Source organism: Leptodactylus fuscus, chromosome 3, assembly GCF_031893055.1.
Source record: "Leptodactylus fuscus isolate aLepFus1 chromosome 3, aLepFus1.hap2, whole genome shotgun sequence".
Classification (NCBI taxonomy): Eukaryota; Metazoa; Chordata; class Amphibia; order Anura; family Leptodactylidae; genus Leptodactylus; species Leptodactylus fuscus.
The window spans coordinates 142,508,787-142,529,526 of record NC_134267.1 but is presented as its reverse complement, the minus strand read 5'-3'; the positions used below and the strand labels follow the sequence as shown (position 1 = coordinate 142,529,526).

General features: G+C 40.1%; 1 protein-coding gene across 2 annotated transcripts in view; it reads right to left on the bottom strand.

The window, feature by feature from the left end:
- Positions 1 to 20,740, bottom strand: part of CLCN2 (chloride voltage-gated channel 2) — a 109,615-nt gene that overhangs the window by 8,175 nt on the left and 80,700 nt on the right. For both annotated transcript variants that reach the window (XM_075268444.1, XM_075268445.1), the window contains exons 11-16: positions 17,088 to 17,172; positions 16,838 to 16,993; positions 16,619 to 16,688; positions 12,086 to 12,196; positions 11,793 to 12,006; positions 4,532 to 4,665 (exon numbers count right to left, since the gene is read on the bottom strand). In XM_075268444.1, the coding sequence (XP_075124545.1) occupies positions 4,532 to 4,665; positions 11,793 to 12,006; positions 12,086 to 12,196; positions 16,619 to 16,688; positions 16,838 to 16,993; positions 17,088 to 17,172 (770 nt within the window). The remainder of the gene's footprint in view (positions 1 to 4,531; positions 4,666 to 11,792; positions 12,007 to 12,085; positions 12,197 to 16,618; positions 16,689 to 16,837; positions 16,994 to 17,087; positions 17,173 to 20,740) is intronic.

The window sequence follows — 20,740 nt, the reverse complement described above, 5'->3', positions numbered from 1 at the left end:
CAACATCCTAAGTAAACACTCATTGATTTGAAGGACTCTTTCCTCAGAATGCTGTGTCAGATATTCAGTAACAAATCTCTGCGCTCAGTCAAGGGGGCTGAGTGCTCTATATATACAACCATGACAATATCACAAGATCACTTTGCCTACAGCTGTGGAAATAAAAAGCTGGACTACTATTTATTTATTCATGTTGCTTATAAAGCACCAACATATACCACAGAGGTTGCCATTATGTACATCAGTGCCTGTCACCAATGAGACTTGCAATGTCATTTCATTATCTAAAACCTGCCGAACACATAAGATAATGATCAACTGGCCATGGGATCATCCCTTTGAGCAACACAGAAGACTAAGGGCTAGTTCACACGTAAAAACTGCCTGGCCTATTTTGGTCCAGAAAAAAAGGGTTTTTTTGACCTTGAGGTGTTTTTTGGACTGTTTTCTGGAGCAGATTTTGGTAAAAACCGCTTCAGAAAATGCCAGGCTGTTTTCCCCTCCCCTAAAGTGAATGGTCTTGAAAAAACGCGTTGCGTTTTCGATCGCATTTTTTGCAAAGCAACGCACCAAAAATGCTACGCGTTTTTCGCCTCCCATTCACTTCTATTGCTTTCCTCAGGCGGAATCCGCCTGAAGAAAGATCATGTCGCTTCTTTTTTCTGCTAACAGCAAAAAACTGCTAGCAGAAAAACGAAAGCTAGCGGTCTCCATAGACCACCATTGTATGGAGGCAGATTTTGAGGCAAAATCTGCTGTCAAAATCTGCCTCATTGCCACCATGTGAACTAGCCTTAAACTGGCCAACCAGGGATTCAGTCCATGAAGGTTCCTTCTTGGTGTTTGCACCAAGCGGCAAATGATAGCCTGATCATACGTATGACCAAAATTTTCCATCCTGGTCAATCACGTTTTCTTTGGCCGCTGCGATCAATAATTGTTTTCTTTAATTTTTGAAGTGATACTTGGCTAAAGATCTGCAATTTCTATTGACTTTTATTTGGTGTATGGGCAGCTTCACACAAGCACACACATTAGGGAAATTTATTAGGCAGCCAATTAAAGGGGTATTTGGGGACTTAAATACTGTCCTTAAGAAAGGTCATTAATATTAGATTTGTGAGGGGTGGGGTCTGATGCCCAGCAGGGCTGGGTGAGAGCTGCTTCCGAAGCCTGTTCGCAGCTCAAGTGAATGGGACTGAACAACTTGATCAAGCACAGTCACAACACAATGTACTGCCTGCAAAGATCCTCTCAACATTCTCTGCAATCTGATATTGATGACCTATCCTATGAATAGGTCATCAATATTCACAACATAGAAACCCCCCTTTAAACTGCTACTATGTTTTTGGAGTATGGGTGTAATCTAGAGAATATGGAGTAAATAGAGGCAGGGCATACATACTCCATGTATAAGTTATCCTTGGTCAGATCATTACCCGGAAGCCCAAGGCCTCAATCTTTTATGGTATTAAAAGTGTAAATCTATTTGGTGAAGTACGATTTAATAAAGAAATCACCTGCAGAGCTCTAAGTTTTCTTGAGAGCTTATCTGGGGGATTGTCGCAGAAGGTGGACCTGAGGGGGCACAGACATGTAAACAGACTTAAGCTCCCAAAACCTTCATGTGCTCTGCCTATTAACCCAAAATGGATTTCTTCTGACTCAACTCACAGTTTTCATTTTCGGCAGAAAGTTCTTAAATATCCCTCATTGCATTTGGTTAAAGTGAAAAAAAAAGAAGGGGAATTTTCTAATAAATTGTAGTGCTCTGATATAGGAACTTCATATTGCGGTAACATTTAATACCGACATTGGAAGCTGCTTCTTTGGGTCTGTATTGTGCACAAAGTTACTTTCACTCCCCCAGCAACCTGTTGAGCACTTTAGTAATATTTCCAGACACTGACAGGAGTCAGAAGGGTTAATAGTAGCGTCCTGATTCCTAGCGCAGTGCTATCCATGTGCTAGGACTCACAACATAAACACGTTACTGCGCAGCACAATGGAGCTAATGGTAAAGGGCATATAATTCTTATTTTACTTCACTCATTTCTGTTGCTGTGGAAACTAGGCATCTTCAGTTGCTATGGTTATGAAACCAGTTAGGTAAAAGAGAAATGAGGGGGATACTGGAAATTGTCACTTCCCTGACCACAGAGGGGTTGTGACCGGCAGAATAATATACCATTACTCCAGGCATGTTGTTAGTAAAGGACTGAATGGCGCCTTAACCTGGCATTTACAATTAAGTGTCGTGTAATTTTCTATGTGAATGATTTCCGTTTTGCTTGTCATAATGTATTTGGCTGCCGGTACCTTATAGGGGTCAGAGTGCATTGGATTGCAGGATTTCACAAAATGAAACATTATAAGGTAAAAAATGAATGCTCAATAGGCAAATATAACAGATAATGCTAGTACAATGTTTGCAGCATATAGCATAGTACTGATGATCATTTCTATATATACCATAATATCTGCTGCATCTGTCCAATAATATTTTCCTTGAGGATGGAGAGCAGAAAACCCAAACTACAATGTCCCTAGACTTCCAAAACCCTGGAATTTCTCAGACTCTCCTAGCATTTTATAGTGGCCCTTTCACCACCTCTATCAGCTCCCAATGTTCACATGTATTAATAGGCTCCACTTATTCTAGCACAGTTGGAGATTTTTCTGTAGCCTCCACCCAAGGAATCAATACAGTTAGTTTTGGGGTCTGATGTGCTATTTAGACTCTGTAATGTCAGAAGGGCAGTGTCAGGGGGATGTGATTCAGAGACACAATGAGAAGTAGTGTCACCGCTCAGAATCACACCTCTTGCCTGCTCCTGTCTGACACTGCCAACCAATAGAAAGTCTAAATAGCATATCAGCCACTAAAATTAACAGCACTTATTGCTCAGGAACGGTGGGGGCTTCTGTCAACTGTGCCAGAATCAATGTAGCAGTGCTTATTTAATGATACATAGAGCTGGACTTGGCGGGCGTTGTGAAAGGTCCACTTTAATTTAAAAGACCCCTAGGTGGATATAGATGTCTAGGAGACAGACCCAATTCACTCAAATCACCAAATACAGTGACAAATGAACATTACATAGCATGCAGCATGGTTATTGAGAAGATATCATGACCAAGTGGATGCAAAATCCACTGTACAAATGAAGTATATTGCAAAGTGGCTTTTATTAGTGGATTCACAACATATTAAATGTATTCCATTCACATGGCACTATTTACATCAGTACGTTCACTGCTTTACCTCTTTGTATCAGGTCCATTATTCCTACAACTCCTCTTGCTCTACTGGTATACTATCCCATAATCCATCCCCTTGTGTAACAAGCACTTTCCAGAACATTTTACCCTTCGTTCACACCTGCATTCGGTATTCTGTTCGGGGAGTCCGCATGAGGACCCCCCCGAACAGAATACCGAATGCAACTGCAAGTGGTATGCCAATGAAAGCACACGGACCCCATAGGCTATAACTACTTTCCTGTCCGCATGATCCCTGCGGAGATCTGGCGGCATGCACACGGACCCCATTATAGTCTAGCTTTAAATTACACCTCTGGCTTCAGTCCTCTTATTTTTTCCATTTTGTCAATATTTTTTTACTTTATTATTTCATAAATTCCTTAGCGACCACCCACTGTTTTTACAGAGTGGGTGGTGCAGGTACTAGGTATTTGCAGTAAATCTCCTACTCCTTCAATCTAGCAGGAGCAGCATAATATGCACATGCTTGTAGAGAACGAACTCAATGTTAGGGTGCATTCACACTGAGTAAACGCTAGCTTATTTTGTAGAGTAAAATTACACTTGTAAATTTTGCTATCCCATTGACTTCAATGATATTTTTTTACAAGTGTAAAAATACGCCTGTAAAAAATACGCCTGTAAAAAATATGCCTGTAAAAAATACGCCTGTAAAATGTCATTGAAGTCAATGGGATAGCAAAATTTACAAGTGTAATTTTACTCTACAAAATAAGCTAGCGTTTACTCAGTGTGAATGCACCCTTATATGTGTGTTTACATCTGAGATAACAGACTCGGCTTTACCAGCAAATTGCAATTAGCTGAACTGATTGCCCTGCCTGTAGAGCAGCGAGTGACGTCACTTGTCCTATCTCACTTGGCCTGTCTTCCACATTACACAGAAGTCAATAAATGCCATGTAGTGAAAAGGAGTTGTGGCATCTGACTCAGCGTTTATATGATTGCTGTGGTTATGGAAATGTAGGAAACAAAGTAGCATTTCTAAAGCAATATATTTAGGAAAAGTCTTCAATTTACATAAGCTATCCGTATAGATAGGATCCTTGAGATGGGAATACCCCTTTAAATGGAAGCTAACCTGAAGTAGCCTAGCCCGGGCACTACATTGAGCAGAGAACTTTCGCAGTATCTTATGAAAGAGAAGTACATGCTGCATAGATTTAAAACCATTCTGATATGACTTCTCTAGGGTCATGTTCACTCTTGCACATACTATTTTGTAATCCTCTAATTGTTTTACCTGCCGATTCCACCAAAGCCAGGTTCTTCAACCGACAGTCTGTAAGCAGCTCCTGAAGCTCTCGGTACTTGGTGTTTAATGATAAAAAGGGAATATTTCTTAGCATAATGTCCTCAACCCGTACATTATACCTCCTGGAACAGAAATATAAAAGAATAATGTATCTGGCAGACTGCCTCAACCAGGTGATAATGGTAATATTACAATACTACACATTTTCAGATAAAAAAGGGATGATTTTATGCGTCCTCCTGAAGACTTTGGGAATTGGGCAGTGTGACTTTACAGATGTTGGTACTGGATGGATTAAGTGTGCAAATACACAGTATATACTGGGCCCACATTGGTGGCCCCAGTGAAAAGGTTTCATAAAAGGGCAGCCCCATCACTGCCCCTTAGAAATACCTGACCCACACAAAATATAATGCCCCCATGGTCCCACATGGTATAACGCCCCTTAGTGACTCTCATATACAGTATAATACCTCCTTAGTGGACCCATAAAATATAATGCCCCTAAGTGGTCTATCACCCCTGCAGAGGCATCAGACATTAATAGGTACCCCCAGTGGACCCTCATACATTAACCTGTCCCACCCTGATGGCACCCTGAGACATTAAATTATAAAGTCCCCCTTCAGGTTGCCCCCACAGTATAATATCCCCTTTTAAGATTGCTCCCCTGGTATCATGTCCCCTTTCCAAGTTGCTCCCCCATATCATGTCCCCTTTCTAGGTTGCCCCGACAGCATCATGTCCCCTTTTCAGGTTGCCTGCCCCACAATATAATGTCCCCCTTCCAGGTTCCCCCCACAGTATAATGTTCCCTTTCAAGGATGCCCCCTTCCCCCCAAGTATCTTGTCCTTTTTCCAGGTTGCCTCATCCCAATATCAATCAAACAAAGAAAAAGAAAAACACCTAATACTCACCTTTCCCCATTCCCCTCTTATCTGCTGTTTCTGCTCCCAGAAGTATCAGAGAGAAACAGGCGCAGCACTACACTGGGAGCAGAGAAAGCGGAGTTGCCAAATGGGGATGCAGGGGGTGGATGGCTCTCTGCATCACCACTGTACGCCACTCATCTGTGCCCGGAAGCAACTTTGTCCAGTGGGTCATTACAATTACGGTGATACCATATTTATATTGGTTATTGTAATACAGCTGAGACCTGGAAGTCATGCCACAGACACAGCTACTGTCCCCACGACATGAAAGCATCATACTACCATGGTGCTGAACATTAATTATATACTCAGTGCGAAGTAATATTACGGTGGCAAATGGGAAGGGGTTAAAACCTGATAAATTCTTTAAATGTTTGCTCCCTGAACAAAAATCTGTCACGCTGAGATTGCAGTTCAATCTGCATGTATTATGTTATAGAGTAGTGGGAGCTGAGAAGAATGATATATAGTTTTATGAGAAAGGAATCAGCATAGGTGTCCAGCAAGCGCTCTCACTGATGGCCTTCCCTGTATGAGAATATATATAGAGATAGCTGGAAGTCATTGCTTAGGACCACCTATTGGACTCCTAACCCAAGAATGAGCAGAGATCTAAATGAGATAATTGTACAGAATCTTATCCTACAAAACCATCCCTTAGCTTTCATTCCACTAGAAAAGTTAATGGGGTTGTCCAGGATGAGAGTTTTTTTTTTGTTTTTTTTTTGCAAGGAGGCCAGGGAGGTGGTGAAAAAATTCTGCCCTAACAGTCAACCAAAATCCAAAAATCAGGGTTGGTACACAACTAGGGATATACAGATTGAAGGTCAAAAGTTATTTGATGAAAAGCTCTGTATATATACACCATCGAGCAATTCTATGCACAACTAATCACTATTGTGACTGTATTCTTTCAGCAAGATTGGGTTATTTACCATACATTGCATGTGCCCACTTACTGAGATTATGAAGCATAGACAAAAGAGCATTCGGTGAGCAAAGGGACATAAGGCCTAACAGTGTTCAACGTCTATCTGTGGGGCTACCTTAGGCTTATGAAACAAAGCTCAACATTACCCAAACAGAATTCTTGGAATATCATATGTGTAGTTTTGCAAAATGTGTTCCTAAATATGATAAGAAGGCAACTTTGAATAGCCACTGGTGGAAACCACATCCTGCATCTCCTGTAAGGGTTAAGAATGTTACTTCTATTATCCTGTGCAAATCACAGAAAGGAAAGAAGGTTCTGTTTTTATGGCACACTCTGTATACATAAGTCTGCTCAGCACCTCCTGCTCTATAACATGCTGCCTATAAAATGGACTGCAATTTCAATATAGCAGAATATCCTAAAAGCTAGTTTCTTTTTCCTGTCAAGATAGTTTATTAGGTTTCTGCTGAAAGTATATGGGTGTGTTTTTCATAGCGAAAAAACCTGCATCTATAAGTTATATGTCAGTGAGAATAAAAATCTGATTTTCTATTCAAAAACTCCGCTTGTCAATTTTTCATCTCAAGTGTTTCACAGCATTCTGCTTTTCTAAGAGCATGCTGCAGTTTTCAGAAATAAGAATATCTCTGTATTAGGCTACTGTACATTCTCAAAAGGTATTGTAAACGCTGAATGGAAAGAAAAAATGAGAGAGCCTTACTGATGTGCATATCACTTTAAAACAGCAAATTAGATGAAATGGCATAGTAATAGCAGGCTAGCAGTGGGAAGTATTCTTAGACAAACCATATTTTCTAGGAAATAAATGTGCTGAACATCGCCTCCCAGTGGTCAAACTATGCAAAATGCATAGAATGCCAGGCTGCAAAGAAGGGTTTCTAATAGCATTTTTGTTGCATACCCTGATAAATGAGTATTGCAGCCAACTTATAGATTTTATAACTTAAGGATGTAACTGCAATCTCAACAGGAACTAAATAAAATGTATAACAATATATGGCAGGAGAGAGCATAGTGCATTCTATCATAACAGAAAGAGTAATACAGATAGACTATTTTTCTACACCTATGTTTTTCGACCAGTAGCCTGACAATTACATGCAGTTCTTTGCAATCATTGACATAGTTTTTACTTATGTGTACTATGCTAGTACGTTATAAGTCCCTGAAACCCTACAATATTTGATCTGGCATTTATTTTTAAAGGGGTTTCTAATATCTAATAATGATTGACTATCTTTAACAAAGACCCTATATCTTCCTAATCAGAAAATGTCTCAGGGTAAGACCCTTGAGAGATAGACGTCAAATGGATGGTCTAAATTAAAAATGATCCACAGCAGCAAAAACGCGCTGTGGGAAAAACCGGAGCGACAACTCATTGTTTTTACTGCAGCACTTTATGCTTCCATTATACCTATAGGTAAACCACCGTCATTTCCATAGGTATAATTGCGCAAATTTTTTTGCATATTTTTCACAGTCACGGGACCCCGCATGACTGTGACTGTTCATGCCACATGGGGTCCCGGCCTGATTGTGGTTCTGCCGGCCAATAATTGTCCATATGGCAGAAAGGGGATGCTATTCAGTACATGTGAGAACACCTGAAAGCTAAGGGCTCATGTTGCAGAAATGCAGCGTTTTTTGTTGCAGATTTTTTGAGTCAAAAGTCAGGAGTGGCTACAAAAAGAAATGGGAAACATAAAGGAAGCCTTTAGATGTTTCTCTTCTGTTAATTCCACTTCTGACTTTAGTTAAAAAAAAAAGACTGCAAAATCTTAGCCTAAGGCTAAGGCCCCACATTGCGGAAACACAGCTTTTTTTGGTTGCAGACTTTGCTGCGTTTTTTTGAGCCAAAGTCAAGAATGGCTACAAACGGAATGAGCAATATATAGGAAGTTCTTATACTTCTACCTTCTGCTCAATCCACTCCTGGCCTGGCTTTGGCTCAAAAAAACGCAGCAAAATCTGCAACAAAAAAAGTTGCGTTTCCGCAACGTGGGGCCTTAACCTTAGGGTAGTTTTATGCCGTTGTGGAATCCGTATGGGAAAGATTTAGCTTTCCACCTTAAATTTGCTTGCTGAGAATAGCACTGACTCAGTACCGCAAATCCTTCAGTCTTTTCGGAGTGCAGTGTTCAAATAAATGGGGCTGGATGCAGTTTCCAAGAGCACTGCTATGTAAGGAAACCAGTGAATGGGCCATAGTAGTGCATCGGCACTATGCAACCTTCAGTCTTTGGACTAGTGGGGGTCCTATTATAATAATAATGGCAAATCCAAGCAATATACCATTACTTTAAAAAAAAATGGAGTGCCTCTTTAACAATCCATAAGCAAAGACTTTTGCCAGTGTGCTTGTAGCAGTTGTGCACTGCACAGCAGTGAAACACATGCATTGATCTATGGAGATATGCGCAGTCATCATTTATTGAAAATTAAAGAGTACCCTTCAGCTCTCATATATCTTATTTTCTAAATACTTATATTTCCCATAAAATCACAATTCTGGGGCATGGTTTCTTAAAATGCTGTGTGGTGCCATTCCTTTGTGATTCCTGGGTGTTACTAACTGGGGCTGTGTACAAGAACACTGCCACAACCAGTGCTGACAGTGTAGGGATACACCACTCTGAAAAAGATGAATGGTAACACCCTGTTATCAATTTATTCATACAGTTATAGTAATAAAGGAACAGCACAAAACACGGTTCAATGAAAAAAATGTATGAGAATAGTTATTTTATGGCGAATATAAAAGTTTGTGTCTATATGTATGCCAGTATGCCTCGGGTGCCCGAGATATCAGTGCCGTTAGTCAGATGGGCGGGTCTAACAGCCTAGCGTTATCGCAGTAATGTGATCCCAACAGTAGAAGGAAGAGAAGGAGTACTGTCATTCCTCACAGCCCAGCGCTAGACTGTAAGGCCTGCGCTTCTGACTGTGGAGGGATATCATTGCCAATATTTCCAGCACCCCAGCATATAATGGCAAAGTTGACACCATTCTAGCGGTATATAATACTGCCCATCTCTGAGGACATGAAAGATCCTCTTCAAAATGTACCTTCAACAACTTTTGATTTTCTGTAAGGATTTGGAACTTTAATAAATTTTGTCATATATTTTATGAATGGATGTTGGTTCCTTTCCATGAAATCAGATGTTGAAATCCACTCTGTGTCCCTAATTTATTATTTCCCTTGTTTCTTTTTTGCCAGTAAATATCTATACATTGCTTCACATTGGGGGTAGGGATGAATTGGCTCCTGTATATACACTCACCGGCCACTTTATTAGGTACACCTGTCCAACTGCTCGTTAACACTTAATTTCTAATCAGCCAATCACATGGCGGCAACTCAGTGCATTTAGGCATGTAGACATGGTCAAGACAATCTCCTGCAGTTCAAACCGAGCATCAGTATGGGGAAGAAAGGTGATTTGAGTGCCTTTGAACGTGGCATGGTTGTTGGTGCCAGAAGGGCTGGTCTGAGTATTTCAGAAACTGCTGATCTACTGGGATTTTCACGCACAACCATCTCTAGGGTTTACAGAGAATGGTCCGAAAAAGAAAAAACATCCAGTGAGCGGCAGTTCTGTGGGCGGAAATGCGTTGTTGATGCCAGAGGTCAGAGGAGAATGGCCAGACTGGTTCGAGCTGATAGAAAGGCAACAGTGACTCAAATAGCCACCCGTTACAACCAAGGTAGCCAGAAGAGCATCTCTGAACGCACAGTACGTCGAACTTTGAGGCAGATGGGCTACAGCAGCAGAAGACCACACCGGGTGCCACTCCTTTCAGCTAAGAACAGGAAACTGAGGCTACAATTTGCACAAGCTCATCGAAATTGGACAATTGAAGATTGGAAAAATGTTGCCTGGTCTGATGAGTCTCGATTTCTGCTGCGACATTCGGATGGTAGGGTCAGAATTTGGCGTCAACAACATGAAAGCATGGATCCATCCTGCCTTGTATCAACGGTTCAGGCTGGTGGTGGTGGTGTCATGGTGTGGGGAATATTTTCTTGGCACTCTTTGGGCCCCTTGGTACCAATTGAGCATCGTTGCAACGCCAAAGCCTACCTGAGTATCGTTGCTGACCATGTCCATCCCTTTATGACCACAATGTACCCAACATCTGATGGCTACTTTCAGCAGGATAATGCGCCATGTCATAAAGCTGGAATCATCTCAGACTGGTTTCTTGAACATGACAATGAGTTCACTGTACTCCAATGGCCTCCACAGTCACCAGATCTCAATCCAATAGAGCATCTTTGGGATGTGGTGGAACGGGAGATTCGCATCATGGATGTGCAGCCGACAAATCTGCGGCAACTGTGTGATGCCATCATGTCAATATGAACCAAAATCTCTGAGGAATGCTTCCAGCACCTTGTTGAATCTATGCCACGAAGAATTGAGGCAGTTCTGAAGGCAAAAGGGGGTCCAACCCGTTACTAGCATGGTCTACCTAATAAAGTGGTCGGTGAGTGTATTAGGCTGGGGGGAGGTCACTTCAAACAGTTATCTCTGGCATTATAAAACATAGAACAGTAGGTCTGGTGTTATGCTTAGCTTTTATATGCCACAAAATTGTTGTTCTACCTGTATTATTTCCAAGGATATCACCAGTTGAAAAGACAGATATGGTAGCTATATTGGTGGCATATGAGAATTGAGAATCTCATCTTGTATATGACTCCAGAACCACTGTTTTTATATTTAACTGTCTTTAATGACCTTCCCAGCCCACAAGCAATATACTCCCAATGAGAAGCAGAGTCTTTCTGATGGCAATAGAAATAGAGAAAGAAGTAAAATAATAAATAAGGGACAGAAAGTGGATTTCAGCAAAAGGAGACAAAATAAGTTAATAAAATATATTACAAAATTTGTTAAAGTTTAGGTGCGCCTAAACATCTTCAACTCCTTGCCATATGACTTATGAGAGCAAATGCATATCGCATAGATGGTGTGCTCGCTCTGGACAGAGACTCTAGATCAGGTGAGTTCAGGGTGTCCATGTATTACACAAACATGAATTTGTTTGACTAGCCTGTGTGTAATACTATGTTTCTGCTGCTGGAGAGAAAATGGATAGCTAGCTGCAACTTCCCCCTCCCAGGGATATTAGTCATTCGCTGGGGAATTCTGGAGATTGATCTATGGCAATTGCTTTGCTGTCTTCAATATAACAAAGTTAATTGTGTACTAGTATTTATAGCCATCTGAAACGTTTTCCTGGTAAACTAGCTATGGAGATGCTTCTCTGAATTTGTTCTCATGTGGAAAACTGTTCCCAATCTAATGCAAATAAGACAATATAATTTAATATAACACATTCAGTACTCACTCTTGGTGCCCAAAGCCCAACTCTGGAAGATAAGGCAGTTTTTTAATACGAATAATACTGTCATAGAGGGATGGCTGCAGACTCTGAGCCACTGCATTTGCCAGAATGACAGCAATCATCACTGGTAATATATGAGAAATCTGTCCAGTCAGTTCAAAAACAATCACTGCTGTAGACACAGTATGTGTGACAGCTCCCGAGAGCGCTGCAGCACCTGAGGGGGAAGAATGCAAGAGTATAAGAGCTGAATTTAGAGGAAAAAGAATCCAATGACGCACAAAACAATTTCTTACCTACAACTGCATAGCCACCAGGTACTATCCGATATGTGCTGCCATCACTGTGAATGCCATCTGGGAACCAAGCTGCCATACTCTCACCAACTAGCCTGCCAAATGCAGCACCTAAGGTAGAGTTGATTTAGTTAGTTTCACTTTAAGGTTTTATTGAGTATAAATCACTTTCTAGTACAAAGATGATCCAGTTCCTCTGAACTGCAACATAGACTGAAGGTGCTGAAAAAAACATACTATATAGGTAATACTGCATCTGTGCTCTCAATACACTCCATAGTATGTGGCTGTGATCTCAGCTGCCACCAAGAGGTCCTCAGCCTTATGGATATTGTAATAATGAATTCCATATTTAAATATTATATTTTCAACAACCACCACCATTAGTTATGTGCTTTTCTTCAAAGGGACTTACTAGAGGTTACTAATATTAACAGATTATTTTGCAAATGGTATTGTATGTCTGCCAGCACACACTTTTGTATATATGTCTTGGCCTAAGGCCCCACGTAGTGTTTCGCAGCTGAAAAAAAAAAAAATGTATATATATATATATATATATATATATATATATATATATATATCTCAATGTACAAATTAATGTATTTTGGTTACCTCGCTTCCCCAAAATAGGGCAATTGAAAGTGATCAAAAACTCATACATACCAATAATTGGTACCAATGAAAAACTACAACTTGCCCTACAAACAAAGAGCCTTGATATAGCTCCATCAACAAAACGGCTATAAAGTTATATTCTCCAGAATGCAGTGACCCCAGACAAATTGTTTATTTTCAAAAAATGATGTTCTATTGAGTAAAAGTGATAAAACATAATAAAGCAATATAAATATGTTATTGCCAAAAATGTAATGACCCACCGGACAAAGTGACCATGTCATTTTTAATGCAGAGTGAACGCCGTAAATACAGAGTGCAAAAAATAATGATCGAAGGTTTTTTCACATGGAAACCCCCCCCCCCCCAAAAAAAAGAAAAAAATTAAAAAGTGAAAGAATCAGAACATTATATGTACCCAATCTGGTGCCAGATGGAAGTATAACTCTTCACGCAAAAAATAAGCCCTCACATGGGTTTCTTGGCAGAAAATAAGAAAATTATGAATTTTGGAAGATGGAGATGTAAAAAATATGAAAAAAGTCACCGAGCATTAGCATCCAAACTACCCTGCGTCCTTAGAGGGTTAAAGCTGCTAACTTTGCCTTCAAATTCCACAGATCTTAATCCAATCAAGCATCTGAGCTATATGCTGGAAAAAAAACAAAACGTATGATACATGGAGACCCCATTACACACCTTACAGGACCTAAAGGATCTATCTCATACGTCATCATAGTGCCATATATCACCTACTTAAAATATTAGGTAGGTTATTGTTGTAGCCAATCAGTGTATCCTGCACATTAGGTTTGCTCACCAGTATATGTATCCAATACAGTAAGTATTGTGAATCCAATACTACTCTGTGTAAGGCCTGAAGGAAGTCCATCATTTTTTACTAATGGCTTATTATTCATTTATACACACTAATCTGTGACTTATCTGAGAAATATTTGAGCAGTATGTTTAAGTTTCTATGGCAATAAGAATTCTGGGTTAAAGAGTTTTCTTAAAACAGGCACTATTGTGACAGATGTTATTATAGAAAACAATGGGTACTGCAGAGGTGCCAACTTGGGTGCAGAGGTCATTTGTGTAGGAGATCTTAGCAGAGAACACTGCTGTTTATATCTGATTTCTTACATAAACAAAAGGGAAGCAAAAAAAAGATTTTGCAAAGGGACACCGGTCTTAAACATACATTTTATCTAATATGGGAAAGTGCTACGGATGACTGTTGTGTCAGGTAATTGCTCCATGTTGAAATGGCTTTGGTTGGTTATTAAATACTACAACACACAGTGGCGTAACTACTGCTGTAGCAGCCATAGCGACTGCTACGGGGCCCAGGAAATTCGGAGGCTTTTTATTATTATTATTATTAGGTTCTTACCTGCTGTGGCATCCCCAGCAGGAAACGGGCCCTATTCCCTATTTACTTACTAATTTCCATTCCTGATCATGGCTTCCTCCACTTCCCTTTGTGTTCTCCAGGGGCCTTGTGTATCCCATATCATGTCACTGATATGGAACACACGGGGCCCCAGTGGAGAAGAAGGAGAAGAGGTGGCGGCCATGGGCAGGTGCAGGGATTGTAGAGTAAGGCTATGGGAAGGTTATTTGTTGGTTCACCTGGTGATTCTTTTTGGACAGAATATGTATGAACTGAAACTGCTATTATTATACTCGAGCGTCTCTTTAGACCCCTGAGTATAAGGATCGGAAGCCCAGGTGAGCGTACCTCTCTAGTGACAACACAGACATTAAGTGGATCAAGCCAGCATCACGACGCATAATGAAACATTGTGAGTAACACTGTTTTTTATGTTTGTCATCTCCCCTGGACCTCCAATCATTATTTTCCAAGTATAATAATAGCAATCTCAATTCGGACATATTCAGTCCTCAGAGCATAATAATAGTTTGTGGGTAGTGTACCCCATAAATTCCAGATTGTGCCGAAACTGAAATTTTTGAAATATCTATGACAAACACCATAGGGCCATTATGTGACATAATACTGTGTGAAGGGGCCAATGTGGACATTATAATGTGTGGATGGGCTATTATGGAACATTTTACTATGTGCAAGGGCCACTATGTGAGACAGCCTGAGTGAAAAGTGATTCTCTCAAAGAAGTCCAATATATATAAGATTATGCATAAAGGACACTTAAAAAAAAACACTTTGTTTTTGTAATTTACAGCAATCAACAAAGTATACTTATTCAATGTTTATTCATTATACAATAATAGCCATTAATGTTGGCACCCCTGAAATTTTTCCAAAAAAAGAGAAGTATTTCTCCCAGAAAATTATTGCAATTACATGTTTTGTTATAAACATGTTTATTTACAGCTAAAAAGGCAAAAAAAAGGCAAATTGGACATAATTTCACACAAAAATCCAAAAGTGGCCCAGAGAAAATTGTTAACACCTATCAAAATTAGGGGTAAATAACTTTATTTCAAGCATATGATGCTCGTTCAAACTCACCTGTGGCAAGAAACAGGTGTGGGCAATATAAAAATCACACCTGAAACCAGATAAAAAGGAGAGAAGTTGACAAAATCTTTGCACTGAGTGTCGGTGTGTGCCACACTAAGCATGGAGAACAGAATGAGGAGAAAAGAACTTTCTGAGGATTTGAGAATCAAAATTGTGGTTACAAGTCTATCTCCAGAGATCTTGATGTTCCTTTGTCTATGGTGTGCATCATAATCAAAAAGTTTACAACCCATAGCACTGTAGATAATCTCCCTGGATGTTGACAGAAAAGAAAAATTGTTGAAAGATTGCAACGCAGGAAAGCCCGGATGGTGAATAAGCAGCCAGAATTTCCAAAGAAATTCAAGCTTTTCTGCAGGCTCAGGGTACATTACTGTCAGTGAGAACTATCCGTCAACATATGAATGACATGAAACGCTATGGCAGGAGACCCAGGAGGACCCCACTGCTAACACATGAAAAAGCTAGACTGCAGTTTGACACGATGTACGTGGGTAAGTTAAAATCCTTCTGGAAAACGTCTTGTGGATAGATGAGACAAAGATAGTGATTTCTGGTAAACCACATCATTCTACTGGTAAATGAAAACAGAATGAGGTCTACAAAAGAAAAGAACACAGTAGCAACAGTCAAATATGGTGGAGGTTCAAAGATGTTTTAGGATCGTTTTACTGCCTCTGGCACTGTGTGTCTTGACTGTGTACAAGGCATTATGAAATCTGAAGATTATCAAAGGATTTTGGGTCTTAATGTAGGGCCCAGTGTCAGAAAGCTGGGTTTGCGTCCTAGGTCCTGGGTCTTTCAGCAGGACAATGACCCCAAATATACTTCAAAAAGCACCCAGAAATGTATAGAAACAAAGTATTGGAGAGTTCTGAAGTGACCAGCAATGAGTCTGGATCTAAATCCCATTGAACACCTGTGGAGAGATCTTAAAATTGTTGTTGGAAGAAGGCACCCATCAAATATGGGAGACCTGGAGCAGTTTGCAAAAGAAGACTGGTCCAAAATTCCAGTTGAGAGGTGCAAGAAGCTTTTTGATGGTTATTGGAAGTGATTGATTCCGGTTATTTTTTCCAAAGGGTGTGCAACCAAATATTACGTTAAGGATGCCAGTAATGTAGTCTGGCTCATTTTTAATTTTGCATGAAATTATATAATTTTTGGCTTTTTTCTCATTTTTTCTGTTTTATTCAAAGACAAACACAGTAAATAAACAGGTGAATAACAAAACATGTGTAATTGCAATAATTATCTGAGAAAAGTACTTCATTTTCTGGAAAAATTTCAGGGATGCCAAATCATGACTAGTATTATGGCCATAACTGGTATTTTATATATGTCTGGCTGCTTTTTTCTCCTAGCTCTCTCTGATGCCACTTGATAAACATTGCTATACTCACCAATTACAAATACTGGCATGAAGGCGCCACATGGAACTGGAAGTGTGGTGGCCAGAGCAGACATCCAAAACTGAGAGCGAAAAATAATTGCAAATTAGGGTAAGACAAAAGTAAACATAACAAAGAAAATAAAAAGTGATGATAAAAGCACAGATAATAACAGAAATGAAGACTAAAAAAAAGCAATAGAAAAAAATATTAATATCAAATTTAACTTACCTTCATTAAAATAAAGACCACCAGACTAACAAACACATTGGTTCTGGGGTTTTTCCAGGCATTAGATGCACCTCTGAACAAAAAGTCCTCAGAGACCCCTTGTTGAGCCCATGTACAATTATCAAATAGTGTCACCAAAGTCTCTTTTTGTGTCAGCTGAAGACAAAAAACATGATATGAGTATAATACATACCATACCTTTATACTGTGTTATCATATTATTATGTCCATTCACCACCAGCAGACTTACCTGACCAGCCATGAACTGACCGAATCCTGGTGGGAAAGTCAGAGTAGATATGAATAAAGTGACCACAGCAGGAAACAGAAGACGCCTGCAGGTTAAGTTTCAGCAATCAGTGTGCTACACATGAAATAATCTACAGGTATACTACTAAAGGTTAACAATAATAAAGTAATTTAGAATTATTTAAGTCATATAAAAGTCTATGCGGAGTTTCTCCTTTCTTGTCACCTATGAGTTAGCATTTGATTGAATGAAACCCCTCTGGAACTGTTGAGGTGTTTCTACCCCACCTATGACAAATACCATAAGCCCAAACAATCAAGCTCAGAGACATGTAAGCTCCTAAGCACATGCTCATATTAGTATGAATGTGGTCACTTTGTGAAATTTCTGATCCACTAGTCAATGGTACATGCTATTATTGAGAAGTAGAACTACAGCTGATTTTTCACAATTCCTGGCATTTAATCCTAGTTCAAATTCCCTCTCTTAGGTCGGTTAGATTTACTACAGTACATAATAAATGTGAAATATCAGAATATAACTACAGATAATGATTTAGTTCAGCTTTTATTTCTTTCATCACATTTTCAATAGCCCTGAAAGTTTACATACATGTGGTTATCATTTGGTGGTATTTTTCAAGTTTTCTACCATGCAAAAATAGTAAAATCTATATAAATTTCCTTATAATAGTAACAATCCATAGAATAAAGTTATGAAGTAATTTCTACTACATAGTACATATCATAAAAAAAATGGAAAAAGTACATTTTTCCCATTTTCCTCGCCTATGGAATGACAGAAGTTTCTCAATACGTACTTCACAATGGTGGCATTAAAAAATACAATTTATCTTACATAAAAACAAGCACTCCTACAGCTTTGTCAACAGAAAAAAAGCAAAAAAGCTTTTAGAACACAATGATGAAAAGACAAAAAAGTCACTTGGTCCACAATGCTCAAAATAGCTGAGCCCTTAGAGTGCATTCACACAGAGAAAAATGGTGCTGAATTTGGTGTGGAATCCGCCTGAGATTCAGTACTGAAAAAACGCCTCCCATTGACTTCAATGGGAGGCTTTTTTTTCAGCACAGAAATTCCACATCAAATTCAGCACCATTTTCCTCCGAGTGAATGCACCCTCAAAGGGGCTAGCTACCTTTATTATATTGATGGCCTATCCTTAGGATTGCTATCAATTTTAGATCATCAGTGGTCTAACTGTCCAGACCAAGCTTTTTTTTAATGTGACAGTGTCTCCCGCATTGTTTATGGTTATGAGTTACTGTAGCAGCATCCCATACATTTCAAGGTGGCAACACCGCAGTAACTGATTGTAAGCTCTTGCGAGCAGGGCCCTCAGTCCCATTGTGTGAAATGACGTTCTTTGTTATGTATCTGTCTGTATTTGAACCCTACAAATTGTACAGCGCTGCAGAGTATGTTGGCGCTATATAAATAACATTTTTTATTATTATTATTATTATTATTATTATTATTATAACTGATACCCAATGGGTATGACAGAGCAACACAGCTCAAAGTTTATAAACATAGTTGATCTGTGGGATTTCAACAATTGGACCATCACCAACCTAAAATTGATGGTCTATCTTACGCTAGGTTCACACCTGCATTCATCTGTCCATTCTGAGCTTTCCGTCTTCTGCATCCCAGAAGTCGGAAAGCTCAGACCGGGTCCGGCGGTGAGCGTTTTAGGCTCTCCGCCTCGAAACCGGATTTTTTAATCCGGACACAGAGTACTGCATGTCCGACTCTGTGTCCGGATTATAAAACCCGGTTTCGCAGCGGAGAGCCTAAAACGCTCACCGCCGCACAGCTTTCTCACCTATTCAAATGAATGGGTGAGAAAGCCTTCTGCAGGTTTCCGTCTCCTGTTCTGTTTTAGGCAGGAAACGGAAACCTGAACTACGGAGTGCACAATGCAGATGTGAACGAGCCCTTAAAGTTCTGTGACTGAAGATGGAGCACACCAGCAGGAGAATAACAACTCTGTTCTTTGCAGGATTTCTATTCCATTGATTATGTCTTACATATACTTCTGTATAGCAGGGTATTATAGATGTCAGTGCTATAGGCTTCTATGCTCAGCAGAGTCAGAGGCCATGGTGAAGCAGCATCCTATGATTGCACTGCGGGGGAGCAAAGGGGTTGACAGAGAGAACCCCTTTATTGACTGTGGCATGTAAAGGGTTCAACTATGCTCATGTCACATATATTTGTCCTATAGTGTGAACGGTTTAAGCTCATATAAGTGTGATGGTCAAGTGTCCATATACACTGTACACCATTTAGTGTATAACCATTGCTGTCCTAATAAAATAGATTGCAGCACTGCATTGTGTAGTGGAATCAGATTCAGTGATTAACTGCGTAACAGTCATGACCTGGCTACAATGTGGAGACAGAAAAAAAGTCAATCAAATTGTTTCCTAGAAACTGGCGGTCAGGAGAGGGAATTGAAGAACCTTATGTGACTGTGGTTGGTGTTGAAGGTTATGATTACATTATCATTGCAAACAAAACAGTTAAATTACTACAAAGAATGGACTGAGGAAAGATAAACAATTCATATGACAAAGCTCTAATACTGAAGTACTTCTCACAATATATATACTGAACATAGATATATGCATATACACTCACCGGCCACTTTATTAGGTACACCTGTCTAACTGCTCATTAACACTTAATTTCTAATCAGCCAATCACATGGCGGCAACTCAGTGCATTTAAGCATGTAGACATGGTCAAGACAATCTCCTGCAGTTCAAACCGAGCATCAGTATGGGGAAGAAAGGTGATTTGAGTGCCTTTTCAACGTGGCATGGTTGTTGGTGCCAGAAGGGCTGGTCTGAGTATTTCAGAAACTGCTGATCTACTGGGATTTTCACGCACAACCATCTCTAGGGTTTACAGAGAATGGTCCGAAAAAGAAAAAACATCCAGTGAGCGGCAGTTCTGTGGGCGGAAATGCGTTGTTGATGCCAGAGGTCAGAGGAGAATGGCCAGACTGGTTCGAGCTGATAGAAAGGCAACAGTGACTCAAATAGCCACCCGTTACAACCAAGGTAGCCAGAAGAGCATCTCTGAACGCACAGTACGTCGAACTTTGAGGCAGATGGGCTACAGCAGCAGAAGACCACACCGGGTGCCACTCCTTTCAGCTAAGAACAGGAAACTGAGGCTACAATTTGCACAAGCTCATCGAAATTGGACAATTGAAGATTGGAAAAACGTTGCCTGGTCTGATGAGTCTCGATTTCTGCTGCGACATTCGGATGGTAGGGTCAGAATTTGGCGTCAACAACATGAAAGCATGGATCCATCCTGCCTTGTATCAACGGTTCAGGCTGGTGGTGGTGGTGTCATGGTGTGGGGAATATTTTCTTGGCACTCTTTGGGCCCCTTGGTACCAATTGAGCATCGTTGCAACGCCAAAGCCTACCTGAGTATCGTTGCTGACCATGTCCATCCCTTTATGACCACAATGTACCCAACATCTGATGGCTACTTTCAGCAGGATAATGCGCCATGTCATAAAGCTGGAATCATCTCAGACTGGTTTCTTGAACATGACAATGAGTTCACTGTACTCCAATGGCCTCCACAGTCACCAGATCTCAATCCAA